The sequence below is a fragment of the Anser cygnoides genome, chromosome 1 (genome assembly GCF_040182565.1).
Source record: "Anser cygnoides isolate HZ-2024a breed goose chromosome 1, Taihu_goose_T2T_genome, whole genome shotgun sequence".
In the NCBI taxonomy this organism is placed as follows: domain Eukaryota; kingdom Metazoa; phylum Chordata; class Aves; order Anseriformes; family Anatidae; genus Anser; species Anser cygnoides.
Window position 1 is genome coordinate 141,730,125 of NC_089873.1, and position 13,621 is coordinate 141,743,745.

Sequence of the window (13,621 nt, forward strand, 5' to 3'; positions counted from 1 at the left end):
AAATCACTCTATTCCCCTCTTTACTATTTGTTCAAAGTATCAGAATCTCTAGCGTTTAATGTTTTTTCTTATTTATTTGTCAGTAACTGGTCATAGCTAAGAGGATATCGAGGTTCTAAACTGCGTAGTAAGATACATAGTGGTAAGCCTGGCTTTATTGCTTCTTTGCTATAACAAACACCATTATGTTATAGTTAAATTATAATGGTGAGTGCAGTACAGACTCAGAAACTTGCACAGCAGTTTGCTCAGCAGTGTAACTTGAGTTCCTGTATAGACTTGCTTATTGATTTGTTTTTAGGTGAATTTCTCTTAAAATTGTTTTCAACTTATATAATTACGGAATTTGACATTTAAAATAATATTTTATATAGCTTTTTGATTCTCAGTGGATATGAATGAAGTATTCTTTTGATGTAGTTTGAAGTATGTTACTTTTAAAGGTCATCTGTAGTTTACATGCTTCTCTGAAGAAAGCTGCATACGCTTTTATTGTGGATTTCCAGAGATGCTTCCTTTTCTTTTTTTAGCTGTTCTTCATTATATTTTGGCTTTTTATGTAAGCTGTTCTTGTCAGAGCTGAAAGCACCAAAGTAGTATAGCTCTAGTACACTGTTAAAAGTAATGCAAATCAATTACTTAGGAAAGGCATGCACGATTCTGTACAATAAATACAGAACTGTACCAGGGGATTGCTAATTATTATCAGTTAAATAGGAATCCTGTGTGTCAGATCTTTATGTATTCTTTGTTCTTTATGTATTTTATTTTTCATTTTATTTTTTTAAATCTAGAAATACATGATCATTCAATTAGCTGTCATAGTTTTCATCATAACTTCATGCAGAAATCATCTTCTAATTTATTAAAACTTCAGTAAGATGTCAAAAAGAGCTTTAGAAAAGGTTTTTGATCTGGAGCCCCACAGCTCACTTTTATTTTAATGCCTAAATATAGATTTTAAAGTGAACCAACTTGGAGAAATGCTGAGTAACTCAGCTTTATGGTGTGAATAAACTGCAGGTGCCAAGCACCTTGGAAGTCATATAATGCAGACTTAAAGGCAAAAAGCCAATAGCTTTAAATTAGGCAGGCTTTTCATGCTAAATTTCTGTCTTTTCCTTTTGTGTTAATAATGGATTATAGAAAAGGCATAAAATGTATCTTTAGTTTCTTAGTAAGAATTGTACCTAAACAGGGTTTTGTTAGTAGGTAGCATTTAGTAGAGTAAGCTTGTTCAAAGTTTGTGTTAATGCAGAACTATCAACGTGTAGTATCATTCCTAGGCTGAATAAGGTTGCACTATTTAATTTCAGCCATAAGGTATTAAACCTATCCTTGTGATATTTTTCATCTGCTAATACTCTTTGGGTTTAATCAGATGTTTCAAAAATATGGCAATGTGAACACATGGTATTTATTAAAAGCTATTTTATCTGGTGATTGTAGAAAATCAAAATCAGTATTCACTTGATAAATAGATGCTGTTGGCACACATCCTGTGTTGCACCTGGAGATGAGATTTCAGTGGCTTTAAACTTCTGTTTTATAATGGGTGGTTTTTGTAATGCTGTTTTCATATAAAACAAACAATACAATATTTTACCCCTTTGGAGACAGTCCAGGTAATCACAAATTTATCAAAGGAAGTGTGTGCTCTGTGTTATGATAAGCAAATCTTTAGTTCATTTCAGAAGATCCCAAACGTTCTTGTTACACATTAGGCCTCTGGGAATGGGGTGGGACTGAGGCAAGTTCTTTCAGATCAGTGCTCCAGGGAACTGCTTAGACTAAGCGGAATTCTTGATTTTTATTCTGATTTTTTTAACACAAAAACCTTCTGTTTTTTATTGTGAAAAGAGTAACCATTGGGTTGTCTTCCATAACTTTGGGAGCTGGTTGCTCAGGGGTTGTTTTGGCAGTACAGTCATTACTTATGACTTTCTCTGTTTGGCACGCATCTTCATATTGGAGCTCTCGCAGGTGGCCCATCTAGATGAACACTGCTGATACCAGGTAGCTTATACTCTTTTTGCACCTGCTTTATGATGAAACTTGAATCTTGATAAATCTGGATACATTGCTTTCATCTGGGTTAATTCAACTCTGACAATATCAAAAGTAAAGTTAGTAAGTTCTTTGCGATTAACTTCTGGCAGAACTACTGGTAATGGAGTATTTGGGTACTGGGAAGTTTAGGATACTAACAATATAAGCTAGAACTGCTTACCATCAAAGGTTTTAAATGTTAAATTATTTTAAAGCTGAAGTTGTCTTGTTACCTCTGCTTTTCAGAGTAATGAATGGTAGCATGTGAAAAGATGCTTTTACTGTGCTTCTGTGGTGGATAGGCATTCTTGCATCGCTCACTTTGAGCAAGGTCCCATTCTACAAACAAAGTGTTCTTGGTTGTAGGGCAGTATTCTGAAAAGCTGTCTTTCAGTTTTCTGTTTATCAACAATCTTGTTTTGTTTCCTTTAAAATATTTTGCTTAGGGGGCTCTAGTAGAATTTTCACATCTATGAGCTGTAGTATTTGGAAGGATGTTTCATCTTTGAAGGCTTGAGATAGCCTTGAAAGGAATTGTTTGGCAGTGCTCAAATATTTGAGACTTTGCTGCAATTGTATGACTTAAATTTAAAAAAGAGCACGGGAAATTAGTAAATTGATCTCTCTCCTTCAAGAACTCTGATCTCTTAACAGTAAATAGCAGAGAATTTTATCAGCTGAAGTGTTTATCCAAATCATTAGATGTTGTAAGAATCTTTTATTTCAAACAGGTATATTTATAAATGGTGAAAGGGCTTCCAAGGTACCTACAATTGCAGCCAAGCATTTATAAAGTACATTTGATATTCTTCAACGTTGAGATTGTTATATTTTTTTTTAATGTTGCAAAATGAAATTTTCACTTCTGTTGGAGTCGGTTAAATGTAAGAAACTGTTGACAGTAAATTGCCATTTAGTCCAGATCTACCTCTGCTTTTGTTTGCATGTAGAAATGCTGCCAAATCAAACAACAGCTTATTACACTACTAACTTCATTCAAATCACAGCTGGTGACATTATTGGTTAGGACTCAACTAGTGGTGTTTTGAACACAGGGTTTTGCTAACTGTTTGGAAAAATCATGATGCATCTAATGGGATCAGATTTTGATTCCTCATATAAAATGAGGCATTTGCTGCTTTGTATGTTACATGGGCGCAATTTTTTTTGTCAAGTGTAATAGAAAAGAACTTTATTGATTTGGTAAAAGATGGTATAATCTGGTAGCTGATAAACAATTGGCCTATATGCTAGTATATAGATCCCTTCTGGTTTTTTTAGATTTTCTCAGTTAATGAGACGTATTTGCATTCTCAAACTCCTGTGCTTCAGTTACTCTAACTTCAGTTAGTGAAGTAGCATGCATGAGTCGCTCAGCCAGCGATGTGTATAGTCCTGTGTCAAACAGGAAGAGTGCTTGATTCACTAATTCCCTACTCTTGAACACCACACAGGCTTCCTTCATGTGAGGAGCTAGCATCTTCTTAACAGCAGGGTACAGAAGGCATTCGCTTTCAGTCTCCAGGGGTAACTCCAAGCATTTCCTAATCTTGAGTGGGAAGCTCTTGGTTGACTTCGTTTTTCTTTCTAGTCTCACTGAAAAAATAGGAGATGGAAGAGGAAGAATGCATCGGCTGAATTTCCTTCACTTGCTTTTTACAAATGGATTGGTATCACTTTTTGTAAGTTAGGCCATCTTTTTTACAGAAGCGTCTAAACTATATGCAATAAGAAAAAATGGTAGTTATTCTTTTAAAAGGACAGTTTCTCAATCCATGTTTGCTTTATAGTGAATAGTTAAATATTTTTCCAAGTTAAGATTGAGCCAGTAGCTCAAGGACTTGTCTCCCCAACTTCTTGCTGGAGCTGGTTTCCTTTAGTCAAAACAATCTGCCTCTTGATCCCTAGAGTAGAAATTAATTCCATTACAAAGATGTGCTTACAGTGTACTGCAGATACTAAGATATTGGAAAGAGTTGAGGTGCAGCAGTAAAAAACATCAACATAGGCTTATTTTATTTACCCATTTGAACAGGCACCTCACCGTTGTTAATTACCATCTTCTCATCCAGGTCGACGTATCTGCTTTTTATCAGTGTAGGTGGACCTAGCATTTTGCAGAACCAAAAGATCAGGAGCAAATTCTTGCACGCGTTGACAATTCATGTTTGCCTGATGGTGCGTATCTATACCAGCTTCTTGCAATGAAATGTGCTAGCTGTGACTGCTCCAGGAATTCTGCAAAACTAGGCACCAGGTAACACTGTACTTGTGCAAGTTGTTGTGGCTCGGTAATCCACAGCCTGGAGAGCATCCCTTAGCTGGTTTTTGCCTTGGATGTAGGTTCATCAAAGGTGTCTGGTGCACATTGCTTTACCTCAATTTTACCATGTCTGATAAGAGGAAAAAACAGGAGAAGTTTTTCATGTTTTTGTAGATTTGGCTAACATCAAGCTTAAGGTACACAAGGAAAGCAACATTTGAGGAAAACAAAATAATTAGACTTGTTACAGAATCAGAATGGTCAACAAAATAGTAAAATAAAAGGTAGTCCTAGCAATAGAATTCCTTTTGTAGGGACTTTTGCCTTTCACCTATAATGTGGTGTTTTAGTTTGGAATCTGAAGTTCAGTGAACTGTGGTGTTTGTCAAGTGACTGCTTCCTTACCAGTTATTTTTGTAGGTTTTAGCCTCTCAAATATACTGACTTACATTCACCTCAGTATAGGAAAAGTGGTCATGCCTTAAGAGTTTGTTAGCATTTGGAATGCTTCCAGGGATAATGGGTTTTACTTCCCCACTCCCCTTCTGACAGGAACAGGCAAGCACTTCAGTATTAGCAGTTCATTCAACACGATTCTCTTGGCTTTGTGCTGTTTCACACGTTAGGTACACATAATTAAAAAGTGGTATTTAAATCAACTCCAATCCTACGTTTTCTGTACATAGTTGGTTTTCTGCTGAGAGCACAGGTGATATGCTCATCATGTAGGTTGCTCATAAGTAATACAGTGCTCAAAATCTACCTCATATTCTGTCAATTCCTGCTGTTGTAGTTGGCTGGAACTATTCTGCTTTGGTTTCGGTGTTGGCTGTTAAGCTCCTCTTATGAAGACTCAGTCAAGTGCAATGTCATAGAGGAAGAGGATGGGTTCCCCTTCTGATCATGCTCAGTAAGCTCTCCAAGGGGAAGAGAAATGTCCAGAAACTGCACTATGGCAAGCAAGAGTTGCAACAAGGTGCTGGGAACTTGTCTTCAGCTGGAGAGCATGAGAAATTGCAGTGAGAATTGGGAATAGACAGCCGATCCTCAGGAGACACTGAAAGCTTTCTTCAGTATTGGAAGAGTTGGACTATTTCATTTCATTCATTTTTTTTTGTGTCAGTAGAATCAGAAAGTACTTGTTTAAGGCATGGTTGCTTTCTTTAAACAATGAATTAACTGTGAAATTGCTGGCTTATGAGAGTCTTTCAGTTACAAAGCAGATAAAATGCTCAAGTCCTTCTATACTGATGTCACTGAAGGAATGCTTAAAGAGGATTATTTAAAGGTTCTAGCATAGGAATAGAAATTTTTGCTTCTTCTGATTGTGAAATAGAAACCTGAAAAATAGCATTTCTTTTTGGATAGGTACCAAGTTACAGGATGATACAATGTTAAGTAAACCTTCACAAAAAGTATTCAATAAGAGAACAGAAAAAATATGAAGCCTGTCTTTAAGATTAAATGTACGTATTATTTAAGGAAAAAAAAAAAAAGAACAGAAAAAAACTCACAGCATTTAATGCGAAGTCTTATTGTCGGTGTTCATGATTGCTTTGTACCTATCTGGCTTAAGGGGCACAGCTCAGTGTTCTGTTTTCCAGAATTCTAACTCTTTAAAATGTTTTGTTTTTTGACAGGCCAGTTGGAATGCCAAAAATGGAAAAAGTTTACCTACATAACCCTAGCTCAGAAGAAACAATTACATTAGTATCAATATCTGCTACAACATCGCATTTTCATGCGTCATTTTTTCAAAATAGGGTAAGCTATTGTGCTTTTTCCAAGACTTTTTTTATTTTTCCTGAAAGTGAACTTGATTCCTGCTTGCCCTGCTGCTTCTGTAACAGAGCTACTTATTGCAATAATTACATACCTTAAAGTGTTTAAGATGCATTGGTTCTTGATCTCAAAACGGTTACCAAGCAAATTTGAACAGAGCATGGAAACGTGCAAGTCCTACTATAAGAGAAGAAATAAAATATTTCGTCGGAGGTCTGTCAGAGGTGGAAGTATATGCTGTCACGGACAGTTTAACTGCAGACATCCCTTGTTGCTGAAGTGACGATTAAGTGTACTGTACCTCAGGACGTGTAGAGGAACATGCTGTTCTTAGAATATTAGTGAAAATTGTAGGTCCAGTGAAGTGGTATTAGCCTGAAGCAGTCACTTTAATGCAGGTGTAACTACTACAGTCATGTCACGGGAACTTGCAAGTTGAAAAGCTTGGTATCAGTAGGGTTAACTCTTAACCAAGTTAATGTCAGACATAGTCATCTAGTTTCAGTTTTGTATGTAGGGCCTGTGGTTTAGCAGGTTCCATAAAGTTCAGTTGTAATTGCCTTTCTCCAATGTTCTCTAAACTCAGTCCAAAATATTTCTGTGCAACATTCAATTCTGAATTTACAGTTCAGCTTAAAAATACGGTTAAATATAATTTTGCACTAGACATTAGTTGTAAAATACTGTTATTTTGATTATTTTATTACAGGCTTCTGTGCTTTTTCTCCTAATCTGTAACAGGATTTCTAACTTCAGTGTTCAATAAAGAACACATAGGAATCTTCTGTATCACAAAATTTCGTTCATCTGCAAGGTGCAATGACCTCAATAAACAGTTCTGTTCTTTTTAATTTTTTTTCCAGAAAATTCTTCCAGGAGGCAATACATCCTTCGATGTAGTTTTCCTCGCAAGAGTAGTGGGAAATGTAGAGAACACTTTATTTATTAACACTTCTAACCATGGGGTATTTACTTATCAGGTAAGAGAAGTGCAGAACATTCTGTCAGAAAAAGTTGTAAAGTGTGACTCAGCCACAACTGTATCTATTACTGTGTATTTAACCACCCAAGGATATTTGCTCAACAATATTTTTCAGCCTAGTTGAAGAAGTTTCCTTCCCAGCTGCTTGTTGTAATGCAATACCGCAGCAAATATCTGTAGGGCAGTACTGTTAAGCCAGATTGCTGGAATTATATAGGATTTTAAATCCTTCCAACAGCTTTTTTTGTGTGTTATTTGAGCAGTTAATTGCAGTGATCTAGCTCATTCTTTTGCTCTGTGTTCATCTGATATAATGACAAGACAATTTTATTCATTTAGCTGGCAAAAAAGAAATCTATTCACTTGAAATTCAAAAAGATAAACCATGCAGATGAAAGAGTCTGAAAAGTGAGAGAAATCCTACTGTTGAAAGATAAGTCTTACATGGCAAAATTTAGAAAACAACAGGAAAAACCCTTCCCATATGGGTAGTTTGTTCCACAGTGATATCATTAAAGGATATTTCACATCTTTTTAACCTTTAGTTGCTATCTATTTTAGAGTATCAGAAAAAAGGTGGTATTTTGACTTCCTGTGTTCTAAATACGTCAGTGTAAGTAAGTAGTAGCTATGAGAAATACTTGTTTGCTGTAAATGAAACCAGCTTTATTTCAGTGCATTAGCATGATGCTGATTTTAAGTGTTCAGTTAGAAGTATGTTAAAAAATTCATTTAAAAGAGTACTCGGTAGATTACTAAAGTTGGCATTTATATTAGGCTCTACAACAATTGCATACAGCTACTTAAGCTTGTTTTTTCTTTTTCTGAACCAGGTGTTTGGCATTGGAGTACCGAACCCCTATCGTTTGCGCCCCTTTATTGGGGCACGAGTTCCTGTAAATAGCAGTTTTTCTCCTATAATAAATATACATAACCCTCACAGTGAGCCTTTGCAGGTAAGCCTAAGAGCATGAAATGCTCATTTATAGTCACAATATTCGACTGAAATTTTGTTTATTTTGGTATTTCTTAAAATTCTTTGAATTGTAAAGCTACTTGAGGATATTTGAAATTTTATAGGTTATATAAATGTTTCTCTGTTTAAGTGCAAATCAGTTCTAGAAATTATAGGTTATGTTCATGGATCTCCTTATTTTGATGGATTGAGTTTTTACTTTAAAATTCCCATTTTAAAAATGGTCGTAATTACTGCAAGACAAAGAATTAAACTTCACTGGTAATTGAGAAAAACAATGAAACAAAGTAAAATAGATTTTGTGTTTTCAATCCAGGCGTATCTCTTAGCTCCCTTTTGCTTGTTTTGCATGATATGAGGAGGTTGTTGTGGTCATCCATGTTTTATTAGTATTTTATTAGTGATGAGCTTTATCATTAATCAACGAATGAAGAATGTTCTCTTGATCTGATAAATACTGCCAGAAAGGTTCACCAGTGACACAAATACAATAAAATGAATTTCTCTCCAGACTTTATTGAAAAGTACAATATAGTACTATTATAAACTAAAAGAGGGGAGATTCAGATCAGATGTTAGGAGGAAAATTTTCACTCAGTATGGTGAGGTACTGGCACAGGTCGCCCAGAGAAGCTTTGGATGCCCCAGCCCTGGAAGTGCTCAAGGCCAGGTTGGATGGGGTTTTGAGCAACCTGATTTAGTGGGTGGCATCCCTGCCTATATCGGGGGATTGAAATTAGATGATCTTTAACGTTCCTTCCAACCCAAGCCATTCTATGATTATAATTCCTTATAGCTCAAGGTGTCTTTACAATGTAGCAATGGCAAGTGTTCTTATATTAAGCAGGTTAAATGTCTGAAATGATGTCTGAACCTAACCGAACAAGTAAATGAATAATCTGATGATGAAGTTGTGCTTCTGTTCAGTAAATGATCTACAGACTGCAAAATGCTACAGACAACAGATAAAGTGTAGCAGTAGCTTTATCATCATTGAAAGTGAATTTATGAGAAACTGCAATGGTCAAATAGTTGCTAATGCCAAACATTGCGCATTATAATTATCTGATCGCTAAAACAGGCTCCCTTTAACGCTGAGTGTTAATATTTCCCTGTTGTCCACTCTAGGTGGTAGAAATGTATTCCAGTGGAGGTGATCTCCATTTAGAGCTTCCAACAGGTCAACAAGGAGGTACAAGGAAACTATGGGTGAGTAATAATGTCTTGCAGCATTTATTATAGCTGTTTGAGGAGGTTTTATTTTGATATACTGTTAGGATTTGTTTGTTTTTACCAACTTAGTTTCTTGTCACGTAATCATTAAAAGTAGCCCATGAAAACTGAAACAATAGCAGAGTCTATTAATTGTACAGTAATAGGAATTGGAAGAAGAATTACAAGAATAGTATGTAATACACAAATTAGAGGAATAGTTGAAGGAAGAATTACAGGAAGCCATCTGCATTAAATTGTTCTTTTTTCAAATGAGAGGATTAATTACACCCACTTGAACATATGGGGCAATGTAGTCCTTCCTATGGCTTGTGAGCTGGATCTAGCCCACAGGAAAAATGCAAAATATGGAAAAAACGTGTTTTTTTTTTTTTTAAACTGAGGGAGTCCTTCCAGTAAATCACTAGGAATATTTACATGGGTTGAAAAATCAGCTGGATGAACTTAAGGAAGAAGAATCTGTTGAGGACTATTAAATAAAACAAAGTGTGTCCAGCAACAATAAATCCCTGAATCATGAATCAAAAGTGGCCAGGCACGCTGTTCTGGAGGATGTTCTTCTATGCATGCTATGCAGTTACTCTATTCTACATATCTGCTGCTGGAGACAGAATAATGGGTTGGATGGACACTTGGTCCGGCCTGTTAAAACTATTTTGTTGCATTCTTTGCTTAATGTAGTTTTGAAGTAGCACATACTGATATCTTCAAGTCAAATAAATTTTGGAAGCATCCTGAAGGTGAAGTTTGGCTTCGTGCTGTATATCAGAAACTTGGCAACATCCAACTGGAGATGAAACCTATATTCCTCTGTGATTAAAGTTACTCTTTTTTTTGACGTCTGTTTTTTGTCTGGGAGTCACTGGTCTCCAAAACTTGTCTCTTCCTCAAGTGTATCATTATAGTTACTGACTGTTACATCTGTTGTAATGAGTAAAGCCAGGATATTTACAAGTAAGGCAAGAAGGAAGATCACACAAATTAATTCCTGACTTTTCTGGAGAATGTCTATGATAATGGCAGCATCTTAGTTTTAGATGCAAAAAATACAAACAAGTGAGTAGGAGTACAGATTGCAAGCATTTTAAAAATTAGTGGAAGGATCAAACAAATGCTGGGAGTTAGAAGTAAACATTAAAATTGGATTTTAAAAAAATGAAGATCCTAATATTTTGACAAAGTTTTAGTCAAATGGCATTGCTTGTAAAGATCACTGACAAGTGATAAGGGGAACGTTGAATTCCGTAGTTGTCATTAAGTAGGTAACAAACATACCAGTTTGGTGGTTAGAACCACTAGCGAAAGCACAGAAGACTTTAAAATGTCTGATTTATTTCTACTTCTGTTTCTTGAGCAAGTGTCTTTTCAGCTTCCCTAGGCCAGGTTGCCAGTTAAAGCAATGTTGACATGCATGTGGAAGCTACCAGTGTATTGCATAGTAAGACGGATTAATTCTATTCGGCATTAATTCCCTTGCTGTCATATCAACGATTGGTGTTTCAAAAAAGTTTGTATTGCTTCTGTCAAGAGCTGCATTGCAGTAAGAAAAAGCCACAAAGTAGAAGAAATTATTTGAAATATGATGCTGATAGTTTGATATATGGATGTGCATCATTGTCTCAAATTGTATTGATGCCAAATGCTTCAATGACTGGACGAAGCAGTCCACATATGCAGGGGTGTTTTTGTGATAACTGTTTAAAGGTAATTCAGGGATCTGACAAACCTTGGATCGCTGGTTACACGTGTGGAAGAGTCAAATCACACCCTTGGAAGTGTTAATAAACTGCTGTATTATGTTAAGTCTCTGAATAAGTGTGAAAACAACTTGAGAGCTAGACTGGCCTGTGTAATTTTTAGTTTAGGAACTCATCAAATAGTAGTAGTTCAATATACTTACTGTGATCTTTGACACCTCAAAAGAATACATCTACAGTCATTATGCCATGCAAAATATGGCTTGACCTCCTCAATGGATTGATAATGAGTTTGTACTACAGAAAGCGCAGAAGAGATGTGAGACGATCAGTACCCATGTGAATCATGTCCTGTCCAGTTTCCTTTATCAAAAACATAAAAGAAAAAAGCTGTCAGCTGAAGAAAGATCAGTTGGTGCAAAGGCTACTGATCAAAAATTCTTATTTTCTACTATATTTATTTGCATTTGAAGTGGAGGGAGCTCCAAATTTGAAATCAAGGTTTTCATCTTCTATTGGTAATAAATAAATAAATAAATAAAATTGAGCTTTCTAACCCTTCCATAATCTGATGGGAACAGCATGCAATATTAGTATTTCAACTCCACAAAGTTCTGGCTACTTGCAATTCTACACTATTTTGGGTTTAGCTAGATTGTTTTGACATGTGTTTCTGCATGTGTATGAAACTCTGTATGCCTTGTGTTTGCTTTAGAGGAAAAAAAAAGTGTGTAAAAGCAATGTTTGATGTTACTGTTCTCAAAAACATCACTAGATTTTTCTTATTGATAGGTTCTGTCAATTTAGTTAATCTACTGTCCTTTTGCCGGAGTTTTAATAATTAGAACTTAAACCAATGGGGCGTGAAAGTCCTCTTGTTTATTAACTATTTTTAATCAGTATCATGTTAAATGAAAAAACTCTCCTAACTAAATGTAATGGTTACTTTAAAGACATACAGCCTATCTCTTGCTGCTATTGCAGCTTTTTCTCTTAATACAATTATACTTAAGTTGTAGTTTTTTGGTGTGGCAGCTCTTTTTGTAATTACTACACTCTCACAGATGTGCTTTGAATATTTTATTAGGAAATACCTCCCTATGAAACAAAAGGAGTGATGAGAGCCAGCTTTTCATCAAGAGAAGCAGATAATCATACAGCGTTCATTAGAATAAAAACAAATGCATCAGACAACACAGAATTTATCATTCTCCCTGTTGAGGTAGAGGTTACAACAGGTTTGTAGAAAAGCATTTTTGAAGTTATTCAGCTTAATTAACTTGTAATACAATTTTTAAAAGTTAACTTCTTTTTTCTTAAAGCACCAGGAATCTATTCGTCAACAGAAATGCTAGATTTTGGTACACTACGAACACAAGGTAAAACTATACTTAATGACTTCAAAGTATTTGTAAAGAGGGAAGGGAAAAAAAAAGATGGGTTATCTTTGTACTATTCAGGATTCATTGTGGTGTGATATTGTTTTTTCTTTAAGAGACAGTTTCAAAAATAGGATATGTTTCAACTGTGCACAAATGTATTCACCTTTGAGTGCACTTGAGAAGAGTACAAGCAAACAGTAGTCTGCACATCCAGTTATAAGTCTAATAATGACATTAGTCTTACACATGGAATTGTCTGAAAACTGCTGTCAGTTTACTTTGTGAACTTTTTTTCTTGAAAGATTGCTTTGTATCTGCATAAGTTTTAACATTCAGACACAGGGAACACTAAAGGTGTATGAACTTGACTAAACTTGTTTATGATTTGATCTTTTTTTTTTTTTTAGCAAATGTGTTTTACATCTTAAGTTAATATTGTTTAGTGGAATCAGGAAAATTATATGTGTATGACGGAAAATAGTAAAAACCAAAGCTATCTTTTGAAGCTGTAAAAGGGCTTGCCACTACTGATGAAAAATATTCCACTTCTGTCATTTAAAAAAAACAACACACAAGAAACCACTGCAAGGTAGCCTCTGAAGTACTTTTCCATGCAGCTTAGTTAACATGTAAAGATTGAATAAGATTAGTCTCTGTTGAACATGGGTGCACCTGGCAAAATCATTCATTTTAACATTTTTAGCCAGCTCATTTCTTAATGTGGTAGAAATAAGAACGGTTAGCTGAGGCATGTAATAACTGCTACTATACAAAAATACAGTTTTCAAGTGTGTCAGGTTCTTGGTGCTAGCAATTTTGACTGGCTGTACTATCATGTTAATCTCACTTTTAAACACTGAACAACAGTGGATTATTATGAGGAACGAGTTAGTGCAGATGACTTTGTATAAGATTTTCATGTTAATATAGCCTAATAGCCAGGTATGTTTTTTGTTCTTTAACAGATCTGCCAAAAATTTTAAATCTGCATTTATTAAATTCAGGAACAAAAGATGTGCCAATTACAGTAAGTTTTATTTCCTTTCAATTTGAAACTTTCTACTTGGATTTACTTCCTCTCCTAAAAATTGATCATTTCCAGTTTCATGATACGGTGTTCAGAATTAGAAGCTAGGTGATATGTGATTTAAAATATAACTTTCTAGTTGGACCAGAAATAATGTGTATGCATGGTAAAATTAATTTGCTTCATAGCCTTCTTTCAACAGCATTTAATAGGTTGTGTCTACAATATCG

General features: G+C 35.3%; 1 protein-coding gene across 1 annotated transcript in view; it reads left to right on the plus strand.

Moving 5' to 3' along the window:
* The window catches only part of TMEM131 (transmembrane protein 131), a 97,555-nt gene that overhangs the window by 39,882 nt on the left and 44,052 nt on the right, over window positions 1-13,621 (plus strand). The window contains exons 5-11 of the mRNA XM_048048116.2: window positions 5,953-6,076; window positions 6,958-7,074; window positions 7,910-8,032; window positions 9,181-9,261; window positions 12,070-12,220; window positions 12,305-12,361; window positions 13,330-13,391. Of these exons, the coding sequence (XP_047904073.2) occupies window positions 5,953-6,076; window positions 6,958-7,074; window positions 7,910-8,032; window positions 9,181-9,261; window positions 12,070-12,220; window positions 12,305-12,361; window positions 13,330-13,391 (715 nt within the window). The remainder of the gene's footprint in view (window positions 1-5,952; window positions 6,077-6,957; window positions 7,075-7,909; window positions 8,033-9,180; window positions 9,262-12,069; window positions 12,221-12,304; window positions 12,362-13,329; window positions 13,392-13,621) is intronic.